The following is a 19,863-nucleotide window of genomic DNA, read 5'->3' as shown; positions in this document are numbered from 1 at the left end:
ATGGATGGGGGGAAAGTTTTATCTAAAGAGTGGCAAATCCAATGCAAAACCTTCCATGAATAAATGGTTTGTATTTTCCCCATCTGAATCCTTAAAACTCAAAGGCCTCTTAGGCATGGGAGGTTTTGCCTTGGATTTGCTGCTCTCTCGATGCACATTCCCGGAGGACTTTCATTCATAGGGTCGCCATGAGTCGGAAGCGACAACACACACACAGATGCATATTTTCCCCATCTGAATTCTTAAAACTCAAAGGCCACTTATGCATGGGAGGTTTTGCCTTGGATTTGCTGCTCTCTAGATGCACACTTTCCCCATCCGAATTCTCAAAACTCTGCATGGGGGATTATTGTTGAGTTTTGAGAATTTGGCTGGGGAAAATGTGCACCTAAAGAGTGGCAAATCCAAGCCGAAACCTCCCATGCGTAAATGGCCAAAAACAAGCCCCCATGTAGAGTTTTGAGAATTCAGATGGGGAAAATGTGCATCTAGAGAGCGGCAAATCCAAGGCAAAACTTTCCATGCATAATTGACTTGCAGCGGCAAAGCAACGGAAGCGAAGTGGCGTTTGGGAGGCTGGCGAAACCAATTCCGCGGGAGATGCATCAGGAAGTCAGGGCCTGACTCACCAGAAGTCAGCCAGGAAGCAGTTTGGTTCATCTCTGCGCTGGCCCCGGATTGCTGTTTTCGTTTTCCTGTCCCTTTCACAACCAGGCTGCAAACAAGTTGAACTGTCTGCTGGGGTACCCTGAAGATGCACAAATGGACCGTTAAGAACATAAGACAAGCCCTGCTGGATCAGACCAAGGTCCAGCAAGTCCAGCAGTCTGTTCACACGGTGGCCAACCAGGTGCCACTGTGGGGCGGAGCAGTGGCTCAGTGGTCGAGCATCTGCTTGGCATGGAGAAGGTCCCAGGTTCGATCCCCAGCATCTCCAGTTAAAGGGACCAGGCAAGTAGGTGATGTGAAAGACCTCTGCCTGAGACCCTGGAGAGCCGCTGCCGGTCTGAGTAGACAATACTAGCTTTGATGGACCAGGGGTCTGGTTCAGTATAAGGCAGCTTCATGTATGTTCTTAATTGAACTGAACATCTCAAACCAGAGATTCACGGATGAGAAAGGTAACAGCACATCAAGAAATCAAAGGCTGTCTACCAAGCTGTGCAAGAATGCATCTATATCTAGAGTTGAGAGACAAGAGTTTGCAAATGGTTCTTTCATCTGATGTTAATGTCTCAATTGTGTATAAAATATAATTTGTATTTGTAACTAAAATATAAATTGTATAAAAGAAGAAGAGTTGGTTTTTATATGCCGACTTTCTCTACCACTTAAGGGATACTCAAACCGGCTTACAATCACCTTCCCCTCCCCACAACAGACACCCTGTGAGGTAGGTGGGGCTGAGAGAACTCTGACAGAGCTGTGACTAGCCCAAGGTCACCCCGCTGGCTTCGTGGGGAGGAGTGGGGAAACCAACCCGGTTCTCCAGATTAACATCTGCCGCTCATGTGGAGGAGTGGGGAATCAAACCCGGTTCTCCAGATTAGAGTCCACCATTCCAAACCACTGCTCTAACCACTACCTAACGCTGCCGCTGGCTCTCAAGAGGAAAGCTCTTTAAAAGGGGTGGGGGAGAAAGAAGTTGAAAAGTCAATGGATTTCTCTCGTATTTAGGCTGTTGGGGAAAGTATTTCCCCACCCTCTGAACTTTCGCCTACCATGCAGCTGGTAGGAGCCGGGAAACCTGCTGCCAGATGTGGCTTTGCCTGACGCTCTGCACATGCTCAGAGGCACTTTCTTCTTTGCACACAGCAGATTGCTTTGGGGAAAGCGTTGCATTTTAAAAGAACAGGAAATGGCATGTTTTGGACGTCATAACTTTGGCTTCCCTTGCCCTGAATGTGCGCATAACGCACATCTGATATGCATTGTTGAAAACAGATCTTCTTAAGGGGTTGTAGCTCTATTTAAAAGGCCATTTTAAAACCTGACTCCCCCGGCGGAACAACAAAAAGCCAATGCAGAACAGCCAGAGAGGCAAAATATAATTATAATAATGTCTAAATATACGGTCGCTAGCTCCAGGTCAGCCAGAGAAACTCCCTCTGCTCCTTTTTAACTGCCTCCAAAATAGGCTTCCTTGGGAGTAAGTCAGAGGAAACTCAGGGCTTCTTTGGGCTGGGCTTGTCTCACTGGAACTGTGACAAGAACGACCTCTTCGAAAAGAGATCTTTTTCCTTACGCAAAAATGTAGCCGGGCTTGAAATATTTTGGATTTTTGAAATAACTTAACAGCGGTTAGATTGTTATTAGAAGTTTTTTTTAAGAACTTGCTTCACTTCTTACACAGTGTAGCTGATTCTCTACCTCCCACCCTTCAGTAGGAGGGTCCGGATCTCCTGAGCATCCCTGATTTTGAGCGTCTTCTCTGGCATTTCGGCCACTTGGATGCCCCGACAATGACATCATTAGGGTTAGGAACTCCAGGCCGAGCAGCTGATGGGAGAGGCAGGAGGGGGGAGGTTAAGCCTGATTTCCCACGTCCCCGCTGTGAGCAGAACAAAGGGTATTTTTTTCAGCTCACAGCAAACCCCACCGAGAACAAAATCTGTGTCCTATCTTCTGTGTTGATCTCAATAAAAGGGGCAACATGGCTTTTGTTCTTCCTTTTTGGATGTTGCCTGGACAGGTACGATTTTTTACAACCAGCATAGAATCATAGAGTTGGAAGGGACCGCCAGGGTCATCTAGTCCAACCCCTGCACAATGCGGGAAATTCACAACTGTCTCCCCCACACACTCCCAGTGACCCCTACTCCATGCCCAGAAGATGGCCAAGATGCCCTCCCTCTCATGAACTGCCTAAGGTCATAGAATCAGCATTGCTGACAGATGGCCATCTAGCCTCTGCTTAAAAACCTCCAGGGAAGGAGAGCTCACCACCTCCAGAGGAAGCCTGTTCCACTGAGGAACCACTCTAACTGTTAGGAAATTCTTCTTAATGTTTAGCCAGAAACTTTTTTGAATTAATTTCAACCCATTGGTTCTGGTCCGACCTTCTGGAGCAACAGAAAACAACTCAGCACCATCCTCTCTATGACAGCCCTTCAAGGACAAAGATGGTTATCATATTCCCTCTCAGTCTTCTCCTCTTCAGGCTAAACATACCCAGCTCCTTCAACCTTTCCTCATAGGACTTGGTCTCCAGACTCCTCACCATCTTTGTTGCTCTCCTCTGGACACCTTTCAGCTTGTCTACATCCTTCTTAAATTATGGTGCCCAAAACTGAACACAGTACTCTAGGTGAGGTCCTACCACAGCAGAGTAAAGCGATACCATCACTTCACGTGATCTGGACACTAGACTTCTGTCGATGCAGCCCAGGATCCCATCTGCCTTTTTAGCCACCGCATCACACTGCTGACTCATGTTCATTGTGTAGTGGTTAAGAGTGGTGGACTCTAATCTGGAGAACCAGGTTCGATTCCCCACTCCTCTGCATGAGTGGCGGACTCTAATCTGGAGAATCGGGTTCGATTCCCCACTCCTCCACATGAGCGGTGGACTCCAACCTTGTGAAGTAGGTTAGGCTGAGTGTGTGTGACAGGTCCAACTTCACCCAACAAACTTCCTCAGCCTAATGGGGACTCGAACCTGGGTCTCCCAGGTCCTTGTCCAACATTTTAACCACTACGACCCACTGGCTCTCATAGACATGCGCAGGACTGTGCTATAAGGGAGCAGTCACAAACATACTAGAAAGTATGGCCCATTCAACTTAAAGGGGCTTACTTTTGAGTAAACAGATTTAGGGCGGTGCTGTAGAGGTTACATAAGAGTAGGGTTGCCAGCTCTGGGTGGGGAAATACATGGAGATTTGGGGGTGGAGCCTGAGGAGAGTTGGGTTTGGGGAGGGGAGGGGCTTCAATGCCAGGGGAATGAATCTCTATCCGCTGGAGATCAGTTGTAATAGCAGGGGATCTCCAGCTACTAGCTGGAGGTTGGCAACCCTAACCTGGAGGTTAAGAGCTAGGGTTGCCAGCTCTGGGTGGGGAAAATACCTGGAGATTTGGGGGTCGGAGCCTGAGGAGGATGAGGTATGGGGAGGGGAGGGACTTCAATGCCACAGAGGCTGGAGATCAGTTGTAATAGTGGGAGATCTCCAGCCACCACCTGGAGGTTGGCAACCTTACATAAGAGATCCAAAATGCGAGATGGGACATCAGAGTCCACATATATCTCTGTTTCTTACAATATGTTTTTCCTTATGGAAAAAAAAATGGGCAAAATGTTTTCTAGCCCCGAATGAAAATTCAGCACAGTCGTCCGGAGCTGAATAAACCGGATCTGGTCCACAGACATTGGCTATTTCAAATGCTGAAGAACCATTTGTAACCTGCCGGTGTTGCCAGCTCCGGGTTGGGAAATACCTGGAGATTTTTGGGGCAGAGCCTGAGGAGGGCGGGGTTTGGGGAGGAGGGGGAGGGACTTCAGTGTCGTAGAGTCCAATGGCCAAAGCGGCCATTTTCCCCAGGGGAACTGATCTCTGTTGGCTGGAGAGCAGTTGTAATAGTGGGAGATTTCCAGTTAGTACCTGGAGGTTGGCAGCCCTATAACCTACTGAAGCCTTCCCAAAGTTAATGTAAGCCTGGTCCATGCTGAATTGAACATTCATTCAGCAACAGTAGGAAAGTGGAGCAGAGGATTCGTTCCTTCTCTCCAAGCACCGGTATTCTGTCCGGAAATCACCTCTTCTGCCCAGGGAGCTCTCTTATCCAGTCCCAAACGTGGGAAAGGAATCGTCAAGCTTCGGCAACGCACGGAAGGCACTCTGCGCGCGCCCAGGGACACTCCCCGCTTTCTAATTAGAACCCGGCCCCTCAGCTCCGAAAACTGGCCCTGCGGCTAATCCCCGGCCCCATCGAGGCCTGAGTTGAATGTTTGTTCTCGAATTAAGATGTCAAGATGTTTATCTGGCAAATTAAATTTCCGTTTGAAGACAATACACGGCCAGGTGAACAGAGAAACTGCACGCTGGGCTTTTTGCAAAGGTAGCATCGCTGGGGAATAACCCCCGTTCCTGTTCTCAGTGCTCGGTCCTGGAAGAGGTGGTATTTTTTTAAAGATCTACATTATGTCTTTTATTGATATGGCCTTAGTGGTCATTTTTTCCCAGGCTTTCTGACTATCCCTTTGTAAAAACCGGATGTTTTATGCTGCCTTGCAGGAGATGGGTGGGGTAGTGGTTAAGAGCGGCGGACTCTAATCTGGAGAACCGCGTTCGATTCCCCGCCCCTACACATGAAGCCTGTTGGGTGACCTCAGGCCAGTCACAGTTCTCTCCGAACTCTCTCAGCCCCACCTACCTCACAAAGTGTCTGTTGCGAGGAGAGGAAGGGAAGGCGATCGTAAGCCGGTTTGAGACGCCTTAAAAAAATGGTAGAGAAAATCGGCGTATAAAAACCAACTCTTTTTCTACACACAAAGTAAAGGCCATGAGCCACCCCTGGAGGTTGGCAATCCTACCCCCTTACCTCACAAGGTGTCTGTTGTGGGGAGGGGAAGGGATTGTGATTGTAAGCAGCATTGAGACTCATTAAAGGTAGAGAAAAGCAGGGTATAAAAACCAGCTCCTCCTTCTCCTTCTCTTCTCCTTCTCCTCCTCCTCCTCCTGCTTCTTCTTCTTCTTCCTCTTCTTCTTCCTCCTCCTCCTCCTCCTCCATTGCTGTGGGATGTTTTGGTGTTGTTTTATATGGGGACTTTATGTCCCATTACCATAAATGGACATCGTTTAATATGACAATATACGAAATAGAATATATTAAATACAATTTTATATATAATATAATTGAATAATATATGGATCTAAGAGTTAACAGACAGGCAGTATAAAAACATTTTCAATACATAATTGTGTAAGAGGGTGTTTTGGAGCATTTGCAGAGTGTCAATGCTAAGCGTAAGTACCGTAATCTACAAATCTGAGATGAGAGAACTGGAGGGCTGAGGACATAGAAAATGAACAAAAATGAACCATGGTCTCCACATCTCTGGAAAGTGAAGCAGCCTTGTGTGTTTGGTGGTCTCTCTGGGATCAGCTGTACAAAGTATCCTGGATCAGGCCCACCTTCTCCCTGACCAGGTTCAAGGGGCTGGTTGCCTCTGGCGGAAATCATTAGGGTTGCCAACCTCCAGGTGTAGGGTTGCCAGGTCCCTCTTTGCCACCGGTGGGACATTTTTGGGGCGGAGCCTGATGAGGGCAGGGTTTGGGAGGAGAGGGACTTCAATGCCATAGAGTCCAATTGCCAAAGCGGCCATTTTCGGCTGGAGATCAGTTGTATTAGCAGGAGATCTGTTAGAAATTAATTCGATGAATCGTGATTGTGGTTAGAAAGAGTCTGATCAGAGCACCCAATAAAACACAGACAAAGACTTTTGTCTTAAGCAAAAAACAAATTCTTTACTCTCTAACGAGGGTAGGGTAACATGGATTAAAACAACAACAATTTCTTTCTACATGACTAGTTCCCTACAAAACCTGTTAGTTTGCACTAACTGGTATCTACAGGCTTAAAATCCACCTTTGCTCCTAAGAGCAGAGAGGCCTTGCATCTGGTCGGTGTAAGATCCAAGACGTGGACTGTCTCTGCTCTAATTCCCAACAAGATCTCCTGATACTACCTGGCAGTTGGCAACCCTATCCAGGTGGGGCCCGGAGATCTCCCAGAATTACAACTGATCTCCAAACTACACAGACCAGTTCCTTTGGCGAAAACGGCTGCTTTGGAGGGTGAGGCTCTATGGCGTCACACCCTGCTAAGGCCCCTCCCCAAACCCCGCCTTCCCCAGTCTCCACCCTCAAATCTCCAGGAATTTTTCAACCCAGAATTGGCAACCCTAATTTGCCTCTCAGCGGCTGCGGTGAATCCTGCAAATGAAAAAAAAAGTGCAAACAGAGCACTATTTAATACAGGTTCTTCCAGATGTTGGTGTGTGATGGAGAAAGGGGCATGCAGTAGCAGAGCATCGGCTTGCACGCAGTAGGCCCCAGGTTCAGGCCTCAAGACCCCCAGTTAAAAGGGTAAGGTCACAGATGACATGAAAGATCTCAGCCAGAAAGCCGCCGCTGGTCGGAGCTGACAAGACCGAGCTTGATAGACATCTCGAACCCAGGACCCCGGGGCCCAACTCCTGCAGTGGGGCTACAGGCAAGCCTATGGAACCTAATGAGGAAGGGAGCCACAGCGCCATCCTATAAGTGGCCAGTCCAGGAACTGCAGCCTGGGCCAACCCAGAGGAAACTGGGGGCGGGGGGCACTCAAGGTAAAGCTAAGTGGGGGGTTGCCTCCTCCCTGGGGTCAGATTCAGACTCAGGCCGCTTCATGTGCTCACATGACCCCATGCATGTTCCAACTGGAGTCTCTGAGATGACTTCAAGGGCAGACCCACGCAGAGAGCATTACTGTAGTCTAGTCTCAATGTGAATGAGGCATGGATCCAGGTGGGCCGATTAGCCGAGTTAAGGCAAGGGGGCCACCTTCTAAGTTTGACGAAGCTGTAAGAAAGTGTTTTAGTTTTTGTGTGTGTTTTTTTGCAGCTGCATTAACTTGCTTGTCCAGAAATAACGCAGGATGCAGTAGAACCCCATGGCTTTTAACCAAGTCAGCAAGGGTCAGTTGAACCCCATCAAACGTGGGGAGCACAATTTCTTTTAGGGACTCAGACTTCCCAACCTGCATTACTTCCTTGGAGCGGCGGAGTCTGACCTGGAGAACTGGGTTCGATCCCCCACTCCTCCACATGAGCGGCGGAGGCTAATCAGGTGAACTGGGTTGGTTTCCCCGCTCCTCCACAAAAAGCCAGCTGGGTGACCTTGGGCTAGTCACACCCTCTCAGCCTCACCTACCTCACAGGGTGCCTGTTGTGGGGAGGGGAAGGGAAGGTGATTGTAAGCTGGTTTGAGTCTCCCTTAAGTGGTAGAGAAAGTCAGCATATAAAAACCAGCTCTTCTCCTCCTCCTCCTCCAGGGACTCAGCCTTCCCAACCTGCATTACTTCCTTCTTGTCGGGATTCAGTTTCGATATGTTTGCTTTTAGCCAGTTGACCGCAGCAGCCAAGCACTGGTTCGTGACTTCCACCGCATCACCAGGAAAGGGTTGTGTAGTAGTCTAGCAAAACTACTCCAAGGCGTGGCACACTGGAGACGGACAGAAGCGTGGGTGACGCTGGTGTTTTCGGCCAGAGATGGGAGACCAGCTGCTCCTGGTTTAAACAGGTTCTGCCAACAGAGGGCAGTGGAGAGCCGGCTGGCATCCCCCCCCCCTTTTTGCAGTCAAATCACATCTGGCTTCTGACGACCCTGTAGGTAGGGGCTTCAGGGCAAGAGACTAACAGAGGTGATTTGCCATTGCCTGCCTCTGCTTCACAACCCTGGTATTCCATAGAATCATAGAGTTGGAAGGGGCCATAGAGGCCATCTAGTCCAACCCCTGCTTCATGCAGGATCCGCCTAGAGCATCCCTGACGAGTGCTTGTCCAGCCTCTGCTTAAAGACTGCCAGGGAGGGGGAGCTCACCACCTCCCTAGGAAGCCGATTCCACTGTCGAGCAACTCTCACTGTAAAAAAATATTTTCTAATATCCAGCCGGTACCTTTCCGCCTGCAATTTAAACCTATTATTGTGAGTCCTCTCCTCTGCTGCCAACAGGAACAGCTCCCTGCCCTCCTCTAAGTGACAGCCCTTCAAATACTTCAAGAGAGCGATCATGTCCCCCCTCAATTCTTTGGAGGTCTCCCAGACAACTACTAGGCAGGGTCAACCCTGCTTAGCTTCTGAGATCTGATGAGATCAGGCTAGCCTGCCTGGGGCTATCCAGGTCAGGGCAGCTGGCTTTTGGCTTTCTCGACGTCATGAGGGAAGATGGCATGGTATAGCTCGATCCGATCTCAGAAGCTAAGCAGGGTCGATACTTGGAAGGGAGACCTCCGAGGAAGACTCAGCAGAGGAAGGCAATGGCGAATCACCTCTGCTTCTCACCTGCCTTAAAAGCCCCATGCTGAGGTTGCCATAAGCCAACTGTGACTTGACAGCCCTTTACACACTTAAAGGGGAAAAGGAGGAGCCAGGTAACTCATCAGCTTGACTTCTATACCAGGAAAAGTTTTTGAACAAATCATCAGTCAGTCCTTGAGCATTTAGAAAGGATGGATCTGATTACTAAGAGCCAGCATGGGTTTCTCAAGAACAAATCATGTCAGACTAATCTTATCTCCTTTTTGGAGAAAGTTACTACCTGGCTGGATCAGGGGAATGCTGTAGACATAGTTTATCTTGATTTCAGTAAGGCTTTTGATAAGGTTCCACATAATATTCTTGTTGACAAATTGGGAACATGTGGTTTAGATTCTATTTCTAAATGTGGTTTAGATCTGTCTAGACATTAGGAAGAATTTTCTAACAGTTAGAGGGGTTCCTCGGTGGATCAGGCTTCCTCTGGAGGTGGTGAGCTCTCCTTCCCCGGAGGTTTTCAAGCAGAGGCTAGATGGCCATCTGTCAGCAATGCTGATTCTGTGACCTTAGTGGAAAGAAAAAAGGCACCACTGTGCATATACCTAAAGGTTTGGAAATCAGCACAGGAGCAAATAAGTATAACAAAGTGCAAATGTTTGTATTGCTACAACATATAACATAGAGTCACAACTATACACTAAGAACAAACAATCTAAATAATCTATCCTACTATGTACAATATATATTACAACAATCAAATGGGAACAGCCAGACTTGAAAATTCAAAGTATAGTTATAGTCCTTAGGTTATATTCACAAGAAAGTCCTGGGTTCCTCTTCAAGTTATAATGATGTTTCTGACGTTACCAAGAGATGATGCCAAAAATTGAAGAAGGGATACGTTTCGAATTCTTTGACTTTACATTTCTTCATCAGTCCCTCAAAAATCAGTCATCATATAATATCTCCAGCTTACATATTGCATCTTTGCTAAGAATTCAAGCAGGATAAATTTTGACCAGTTCCCACGTAGGGTAACACAAATCAAAAGAGTTTCCGCCTAGACATTAGGAAGAATTTCCTAACAGTTAGAGCGGTTCCTCAGTGGAACAGGCTTCCTCGGGAGGTGGTGAGCTCGTCTTCCCTGGAGGTTTTTAAGAAGAGGCTAGATGGCCATCTGTCAGCAATGCTGATTCTGTGACCTTAGGCAGATGATAAGAGGGAGGGCACCTTGGCCATCTTCTGGGCATGGAGTAGGGGTCACTGGGTGTGTGGGGGGGGGAGGTCGTCGTGAATTTCCTGCATTGTGCAGGGGGTTGGACTAGATGACCCTGGTGGTCCCTTCCAACTCTATGATTCTATGATTCTATGTCTCAGAGTAACGAAAAGTGATCTTGGAGCGTTCCCTAGTTTAAAAGCTCACATCTTAGTTTGAGCCAGGATTTTGAATAATCATAATAGTGGTAGTAGTCGTGTTTTGGGTTTTGCTGTTGTTGTTTGTTGGAGGTCCTGGCTGTGCCAGTTTGCACAGTGGAAGCGTCATGGATGCTGGCGTAGGGGTCATGCTGGCTCCTATGGGCATTAGCCTCCCCCTTTAGGAATGGGCTGCCCGCCACTAGGACCTGGGTTTTAATCCTTATTCACGCATGACATGCGGAATCTCTTAAGCAAACCTGCCTCACAGGGCTGTTGTGATAAAAACGTAGAATTCCCATGCATCCAGAACCAAGCACTATTGACAAAACATAACACAGGAAAGGCAGAGTTAAGCCTGCAATTTCACCTTGGAGGAGGAGGAGGAAGAAGAAGAGTTGGTTTTTATATGCCGACTTTCTCTACCACTTAAGAGAGACTCAAAGCAGCTTACAATCACCTTCCCTTCCCCTCCCCACAACAGACACCCTGTCTCCCATCTCTGGCCGAAAACACCAGCGTCATCCACTCTTCTGTCCGTCTCCATTGTGCCACGCCTTGGAGTAGTTTTGCTAGACTACTACACAACCCTCTCCTGGTGATGCGGTGGAAGTCACGAACCAGTGCTTGGCTGCTGCGGTCAACTGGCTAAAAGCAAACATATCGAAACTGAATCCCGACAAGAAGGAAGTAATGCAGGTTGGGAAGGCTGAGTCCCTGGAGGAGGAGGAGGAGGAGGAGGAGGAGGAGAGCTGGTTTTTATATGCCGACTTTCTCTACCACTTAAGAGAGACTCAAAGCAGCTTACAATCACCTTCCCTTCCCCACAACAGACACCCTGAGGGAGGTGGGGCTGAGAGAGTGCGACTAGCCCAAGAGAGCTGTGACTAGCCCAAGGTCACCCAGCTGGCTTCATGTGGAGGAGTGGGGAATCGAACCCGGTTCACCAGATTGGCGAATGCTGCTCATGCGGAGGAGTGGGGGAATCAAACCCGGTTCTCTAGGTCAGAGTCCACCGCTCCAAACCACCGCTCTTAACCACTACACCACGCTGGCTCTCAACCAGTGGCAATTCAATAGACTTAACTTGTGCTGGGTTGCGTCTTATGTTTTCCACTTTCCTGTTTTGCTTGTGATTACCGTGATTTTGCGGGGAGGGTTACTAGGTGTTCTGTCCATCCCCTATCTGTTCAGTGCTACAGAAGGACTGTGCGTTTCGATTCGAACAATATTTTAATGTCCAGTTCGCTTTTGGCTTCAAATCCAGGTGCCGCAGGTGGTTTGATTCAAGAGAACGGCATTCGACCCCCGCGCTAGAGCCGTTCACTTTGTGTGCGGCGGCGGAGAGTCCTGTTCGTCCGGCGTGGGAATAAAGGAGAAAAAGGAACCGATCAAAAGGGGGAGGTTCGATCGACTTCCCTTTGTCTGGTGTGTCAAGCCACAAAAAAACCCACGCCAGACCCTCGGCCTGTGAGGATGCAAAACAACAAGGGGGATGGGGAAGAGGAATTCGGTAATGCAGCATGCTCCATTCAGATCCTGAACGACGCACACACCCCGATACACACCGCTCTCTTCCTGTGTCGTGTTGCAGGTCTGCCAGACAAACCCTGCCAGGAAATGGGTTTGCAGTCATGTGCTTGCAGCTGAGCAGGCAGCGAGGGCTCTCGAAAGCGTGTCGCCGTCGGTAGGTCGGTGAGTCTGGGGCGCATCGAGGGCCCGGTGGATGGGAAGGGCCGGGTGCCCATCGGAGGACTCCGGCCCCGAACTGGGCGTGGGTTCCTTTTGCCGGAGAGCTACCTTTCCTGGAGGAAACGATGTTTTCACGGAAGAAGCGCGAGTTGACGAAAACACCCTCCATCTCGAAGAAGTGCCCGGCAGGAAGTCCCATACCCCAGGCCGCCTTGGTAAGTAGCTGAACAGGCTCTCGCATTTCACTGGTGAAACCAGCCGGGTATGCAATGTGTACTGTCGCCACCTGGGCCTCTCCGCCCTGACCTCTTTCCCTCCTGACGTCTCTTGTGTGCCTAGCAGGGCCTTCTGATTCCATATGTTTTAACGGGATGTTTAACCTCGCAATGAATCTGCTTGCAACCAACCTCTCTGCAGCCTTTCAGCAGCTCCAGAAAGAACCAAGGTTTAATGGAACCACCCACGGTTAGCATGGTCATCCGAGTTTACGCCACTCACTATGGTTTGTTAGGGTATGCCAAACTTAGAGTTGGAAAGCATGTGGTGATTAGGGTTGCCAGCCACCAGATACTGTGGAAAAGAATAGTACAAGGTCACAGCTTACTGCAAAAACATATATTGAATAGTGAAAAGGTGAACGTGTCGACATATATCAAAGGAAACTCATCAAAAACTAAGGTAGACCGGGTATAGCAAACAAAGTAGTCAAGAGCTACAAAAGTTACAAAGAGCTGCTATGTACAAAGATTTGTAAACGGTCTCATAAGACTCCAATAAAGTCCATGTACAATTGATTCCCACAGGGGGCGGGAAAGATGACAGACGCGAGGAGGAGTTGGAACGCCGTCCGGATGCTTTGCGTTTTCACTGCCGCTCAGGCAGCTTCATCAGCTCATACATCAGTTTCCTTTGTTGTATGTCGACACGTTCACCTTTTCACTATTCAATATATGTTTTTGCAGTAAGCTGTGAGCCTTGTACTATTCTTTTCCACCGCTTGACTATACTAGTACGAGTGCAATTTTTGTTCTCAACCACCAGATACTAGCTGGAGGTCTCCTGCTATTACAACTGATCTCCAGCTGATAGCCATCAGTTCATCTGGAGAAAATGGCCACTTTGGCAAATTGGACACTATGGCATTGAAGTCCCTCCCCTCCCCAAACCCCGCCCTCCTCAGGCTCCGCCCCAAACACCTCCCACCAGTTGTAAAGAGGGACCTGGGAATCCTAGTGGTGATGGCTGCCAACTTGGAAGGCTTTAAGAGGGGAATGGACAGGTTCATGGAGGAGAGGGCTTTCCATGGCTACTAGTCAAAATGGATACTAGTCATGATGCATCCCTATTCTCTCCAATGTCAGAGGAACACATCTATTATCTTAGGTGCTGTGGAACACAGGCAGGACAATGCTGCTGCAGTCCTCTTGTTTGGGGGCTTCCTAGAGGCACCTGGTTGGCCGCTGTGTGAACAGACTGCTGGACTTGATGGGCCTTGGTCTGATCCAGCAGGCTTTTCTTATGTCCTTATGTTTAAAGTCAGTTGCTTAGTCACAGTCAACTATAGTTTCACAAGTCATTTGAGTGTGGACACTGTGGCTTCATCCAGGATTGTTCCCTGGTACCAACCTCAGGACTAGGCTGTCCAGGTCCTTCTTTGCCACCAGCGGGAGATTTTGGGGGCAGAGTCTGAAGAGGGAGGGGAGGAACTTCAATGCCATAATCTTATTGGGGCCTTCAGTAAGATGCAATTGAGTAAGGTACCTGTCAAATTGGGCTCCACCATGAGACCCCACCCTGACCTGGATGGCTCACGCTAATCTGACCTCAACTGATCCTGGATGCTAAATACAGTCAGGTCTGGTTAGAACTTGGATAAAGTCTGTATGCTACAATTTAATAATTTTAATATGTAAATTATTAATTAACTAATTTTATAATTTCTAATTATGTTGTCATAGTGGACATTCATAGAAGTATATGTCATATTTGTTACCAGACACCACAGTCCGTGGAATTAATTTTGACTGGATACAAGCCGTCAATATTCATTCGGCGTCACAATTGCGACAATATGGTCTGGTATATATATAAATAGTTCTTTTTAAAAGGCAGAGAGCCCACCTAAAACAGGGAGAGCATGAGTCCCCCATGGGGACTCAAAATAGCTTACATTGTTCTCTCCTCCATTTTATTCCCACAACAATCCTGCAAGGTGGGTTAGGCTGAGATGATGGGGCTGGCCCAAGGTCAACCTTCAGGGCAGGATTGGGATTTGAACCTGGGTCCTCCAGATCCTAGTCCAACACTCTAACCACACTACCTCGTTTAATTTGTAAAGATAGGAGGAGGGGGGCTCTTCCCACGAGCGTTCAGGGGAGTGATGTAAGTTCTCTGTTCCGATTTGGTCTGTTTTTACTCTGCTGTACTTGTTTGTACAATAACTTTACAACTGTATTTTGCATTTTTGCTAGCAGGTTAATGCTAAACATAGTTGTAGCTTAGAGGGGAGGTTTTTTAGCTGAAACAAACACACGCATAGGTTTCTGTGACAGCAAAATGTCAGTGTGGGATGGCTGGAAAATACGGAGTATGAAATGAGTACTTCAAAAATTCCGGGGTCAGGCTTTGTTTTGCTCTCTCTCTTTCTCACACACACACACACCATGAAATGCTCACAGAAGGAGGCAGAGAAAGAGGAAGTACTAGCAGCTTGTAACTGTAGCCGCAATCGTAGATCAATTGATTGATTAATTGATTTGCAAACTCTTTTTATAAAAGTGCCCCAGGTCCTTTGGGGCAGATAATTTTAGCAATTATGTTCAGTGTCCGTACCAAAAATGCAAGAAGGTGGTAGCGTCTTAGAAGAGACATTCTCTCTCCTTGATTTTTTCAGAAGAGAGATTCCCACTCTTCTGTTTCATGCAGGAGGGAATGCCTCTTCTACGGCAGTGCATTCTGGGAGGAATACCTCTTCTGGGAGGGTCATGCAGGAGGGGATGCCTCTCTGAAGGGTAATGCAGGATTAAATGTTTCTGTAACAGTACATGCAGGACAGAATGCCTCTTCTACGGCAGTGCACGTTGAGAGGAATACCTCTTCTGGAAGGGTCATGCAGGAGGGGATGCCTCTCTGAAGCGTAATGCAGGATTGAATGTTTCTGTAACAGTACATACAGGACAGAATGCCTCTTCTACGGCAGTGCACGTTGAGAGGAATACCTCTTCTGGGAGGGTCATGTAGGAGGGAATGCCTCTCTGAAGGGTAATGCAGGATTGAATGTTTCTGTAACAGTACATACAGGACAGAATGCCTCTTCTACGGCAATGCACATTGAGAGGAATACCTCTTCTGGGAGGGTCATGCCTCTCTGAAGCGTAATGCAGGATTGAATGTTTCTGTAACAGTACATACAGGACAGAATGCCTCTTCTACAGCAGTGCACGTTGAGAGGAATACCTCTTCTGGGAGGGTCATGCAGGAGGGAATGCCTCTCTGAAGCATAATGCAGGATTGAATGTTTCTGTAACAGTACATACAGGACAGAATGCCTCTTCTACGGCAGTGCACATTGAGAGGAATACCTCTTCTGGGAGGGTCATGCCTCTCTGAAGCGTAATGCAGGATTGAATGTTTCTGTAACAGTACATACAGGACAGAATGCCTCTTCTACAGCAGTGCACGTTGAGAGGAATACCTCTTCTGGGAGGGTCATGTAGGAGGGAATGCCTCTCTGAAGGGTAATGCAGGACTGAATGTTTCTGTAACAGTACCTACAAGACAGAATGCCTCTTCTATGGCAGTTCATGCTGGGGGGGGGTTATGCAGGAGGGAATGCCTCTTTGAAGGGTCATGCAAGATGGGATGCTTCCTTAACATTGCACGCAGGAGGGAAAGCCTGCGATGGTGCATGCAAGAGCGATTGCCTCTTCGATGACCCAGGTGCATAATCTAAAAAGAAAAAAGAATAAAAAGGGAGTCTGTTTACCCTTCGGGACCGTTGATTTATCCACATGCCAACATATGTCAGTTTACTCGACAGAGTCGGCAGCTCAAACACCTCTGAGCTTGTTTGAGCAGAGAGACTGCCTCCCCCACCCCCACCCCGCAACTGGTTCTGGTGCAAATTCTAAAACCCTCTCAAAGTGTGCTCCAAAAGAGGAAGCTGTCAAGTCGGCCGTCTTTCTGCTTCCGAGACGATTGCGGCTTTCCTTCCCCGCCCTTTTGTAGAAGTGCAGCTTTTTCCCCCATTGTTTTTTTAAAACTTGCAGGCTTTTTAGAAGGGGCTGGGTGCAGTCTGAGGCTGCAGCCTCTTCCCGGGTGGCTTTCGAGAGGCGTAGGCCAACGGGGCCTGGCTTCTCCCCATGCGGCGAGGAGGGGGTCTCAGACTCTGAGGGATGCTCGCCAAGCCTGCCAACCGAAAGACCAAATACGGCCCCTACTCCGCCAGCATGAGAAGGAAAGTTTCGAAAGCCAGCGGGCACGTCCTGGACTCCGTCGCCAACCGAGCCAGCGTGTGGCTGAAGGTAATATCGTGCTGCCTTGGCCCGGCGGATGTGCTCGGCGCTGTATAGAATGGGACAGGCAGCGTAGGTGTGGTGGTCAGCTTCAGGTGGACTGAGCGTGGTCGGTTGTGAGACGGGTACCACAGAACCAGTCCCTGGCACGCAGAAGGCGCCAGGCTCAACCCCTGGCGTCTCCAAGGAAGCCAGGGCCAAGGAGCTGGGGAAAGCTCAGCCCGAGACCCTGGAGGGCGACTGCCTGTCAGAGCAGATGATAGCAAATGAGATCAACTGACTCAGTATAAAGCAGCTTTCTGTGGCTTTATGTCTTGTTTCGGGGAACGAGAGCGGATGATTTTATTTTTTTGCCGAAGACCCCGGCTCAATCGTTGGGCCCATCTCCTGTTTAAGAAGCTCTTGGGTATTTTATTTCTATTTCTTGACGTTATTTATAGTTCGCCTTTCTCACAGAAAAGAGCAACCGTAATGATCAGGGGACTAGAGCAGCTGCCCTATGAGGAGCGGTTAAAACGCTTAGGGCTCTTTAGCTTGGAAAGAAGGAGGCTAAGGGGTGACATGATAGAGATCTATAAAATGATGCATGATCTGGAGAGAGTGCACAGGGAGAAGCTTTTCTCCCACTCTCATAATGCCAGAAAACGGGGTCATCTGCCGAAACCGGAGGGCGAGAGATTCAAAATGGATAAAAGGAAGTATTTCTTCACACAACGCATAGTTAAATTGTGGAACTCCCTGCCCCAGGATGTGGTGATGGCTGCCAACTTGGAAGGCTTGAAGAGGGAAGTGGACATGTTCACAGAGGAGAGGGGTATTCATGGCTACTAGTACAAATGGACGCTAGTCATGATGCATCCCTATTCTCTCCAGGGTCAGAGGAGCATGCCTAATATATTAGGTGCTGTGGAACGCAGGCAGGATAAATGCTGCTGCAGCCGTCTTGTTTGTGGGCTTCCTAGAGGCACCTGGTTGGCCACTGTGTGAACAGACTGCTCGACTTGATGGGCCTTGGTCTGATCCAGCAGGGCCTTTCTTGTGTTCTTGTGTTTTGTTCATGGAGGAGAGGGCTATCCATGGCTACTAGTCAAAACAGATACTAGTCATGATGCATACCTTTTCTCTCCAGGATCAGAGGAACATGCCCATTATATTAGGTGTTGTGGAATGCAGGCAGGATAAATGCTGCTGCAGCCGTCTTGTTTGGGGGCTTCCTGGAGGCACCTGGTTGGCCGCTGTGTGAACAGACTGCTGGACTTGATGGACCTTGGTCTGATCCAGCAGGGCTTTCCTTATGTTCTTATGACTCAAGGCAGATTACAGTGAGTCAGGACAATCAACCAAATGGGACATTCAATAAACAATGCATTAGGATTGTAGCGGTCTGGAAGCAGCCAGAAAGAGCTGAAGGATGTCATAAGTATTCACATGATGCAATAAACCGTGTGAAAATTACATAATAGGCTCCTACTGACAGTAGCTATACGCAGCAGTATAGGCCACAGTCCCTAATCACTTATCCGAGTAAGTTTGTGAAACCATTTTGTACAGTGCAAGCCTATTACCGGCGCAAAAAAAGCCCTCTTGGATAGTTCAGTTTTGCATAGTTTGCAGAAAGCTGGTATTGGAAAAGGCCCTTCTCTGCCTGAAACCTGGCCATATGGTCGCCGTTTCAGGCTGGAGATCAGTTGTAATAGCAGGAGATCTCCAGCTAGTGATCAGTTCACCTGGAGAAAAATGGCCATTTTGGCAATTGGACTCTATGGCATTGAAGTCCCTCCCCTCCCCAAACCCCGCCCTCCCCAGGCTCCGCCCAAAAAACCTCCTGCCGGTGGCGAAGAGGGACCTGGCAACCCTACCCAGAGATCAGTTGTAATAGTGTGAGATCTCCAGCTACCACCTGGCGCTTAGAAGGTAAGGACAGTATTCTATGTCACAAGTATAAAGCACAAACCAAATAATCACAATCCTATATGACATCAAGATCAAAAAAAGAAAACCCCTCCAGTGCAATCCACTAATAGTCCAATATGCTGCGTCCGCTTGTAGTCACGTAGCTTCCCAGCCACAAGGTAGAGATGTCCGTGTCAATTTCGGGCTGTAATGTGCACTTGTCAGTTGTGCTATGAAGATTTATACATGTCGAATGCTGAACCGTCTTGGGCAAGCATCTGCTCTTCATCACAGTGGATTGCACAGGAGGGGTTTTCTTTTTTGATCTTGATGTCATATAGGATTGTGATTTATACTTGTGACTAATGTCATATAGGATTTTGCTTTATACTTGTGACTAATAACATAGAACACTGTACTTACCTTCTGAGCTATTTATTTTTATACCTATACTGAGTTCATAATAATTGAGTATAGAGGTGCAATTTTTGTTTTCCTACCACCTGGAGCTTGGCAACCCTATCTGGAGATCAACAGCAGGAGATCTCCAGGTGCCATCTGGAGGTTGGCAAGTGTGAGATTTATCCCAAATAAGACCTAAGCGGAGCAATCCAGCACCACAGCGGGCTTTGAGTGGAGTAAAGCTGCCAAGTTCGCACTGACAAGTCTGGATGCTTCTAAAATTAGTTGTCTATGCAGAATGCTGTTTGCTGAATCCGCACTCAGGGGATCAGAATTCGACACACACACGTTGGAGCTTCTGACCCAAAAGCGCACGCGTGCATGCACACACACACAGAGTGCCACAGAGCAGCAAGTCCATTTCGGATGACGGAGGTTTGCGCAACCGACAACATCTGACGTTGGCTCATTTCAAAAGCTCTTGAGCAACTGTGTGACTGTTGAGGCCACAAGGCACATCTCTGCCCCTCCTCATGAGTAAGTCTTTCCTGGCTCTGGGGCAGGGCACAGCGGCCCCTCCCTACAGGGCTGCCAGCCTCCAGGTACTGGCTGGAGATCTCCTGCTGTTACAACTGATCTCCAGCCGATAGAGATCAGTTCACCCGGAGAAAATGGCAATTGGTCTCTGTGGCATTGAAGTCCCTCCCCTCCCCAAACCCTGCCCTCCTCAAGCTCCAAAAACCTTCTGCCAGTGGTGAAAAGGGACCTGGCAACCCTACTTCCCTACCATGGCCCTTCCCTATAGGTTTGCCAGCCTCCAGGTAGAGACGGGAGATCTCCTGGAATTACAACTCATCTCCAGACTATAGATAGGCTTGCCAGGCCCCGTAGCTCCACCGGCAGGAGCTTTCCGGGGCCGTGGCGAGAAATGTGCG

At 48.5% G+C, this 19,863-nt stretch overlaps 1 protein-coding gene across 1 annotated transcript in view; it reads left to right on the top strand.

Moving 5' to 3' along the window:
- Window positions 1–16,513: 16,513 nt before the first annotated feature.
- The window catches only part of ARHGAP45 (Rho GTPase activating protein 45), a 44,593-nt gene continuing 41,243 nt past the window's right edge, over window positions 16,514–19,863 (top strand). Inside the window, exon 1 of the mRNA XM_056844580.1 lies at window positions 16,514–16,642. Within this exon, the coding sequence (XP_056700558.1) occupies window positions 16,514–16,642 (129 nt within the window). The remainder of the gene's footprint in view (window positions 16,643–19,863) is intronic.

The sequence above is a fragment of the Euleptes europaea genome, chromosome 2, assembly GCF_029931775.1.
Source record: "Euleptes europaea isolate rEulEur1 chromosome 2, rEulEur1.hap1, whole genome shotgun sequence".
Taxonomy (NCBI): domain Eukaryota; kingdom Metazoa; phylum Chordata; class Lepidosauria; order Squamata; family Sphaerodactylidae; genus Euleptes; species Euleptes europaea.
Note: the sequence above shows the minus strand (reverse complement) of the source record. Positions and strands in the feature narration are given on the sequence as shown.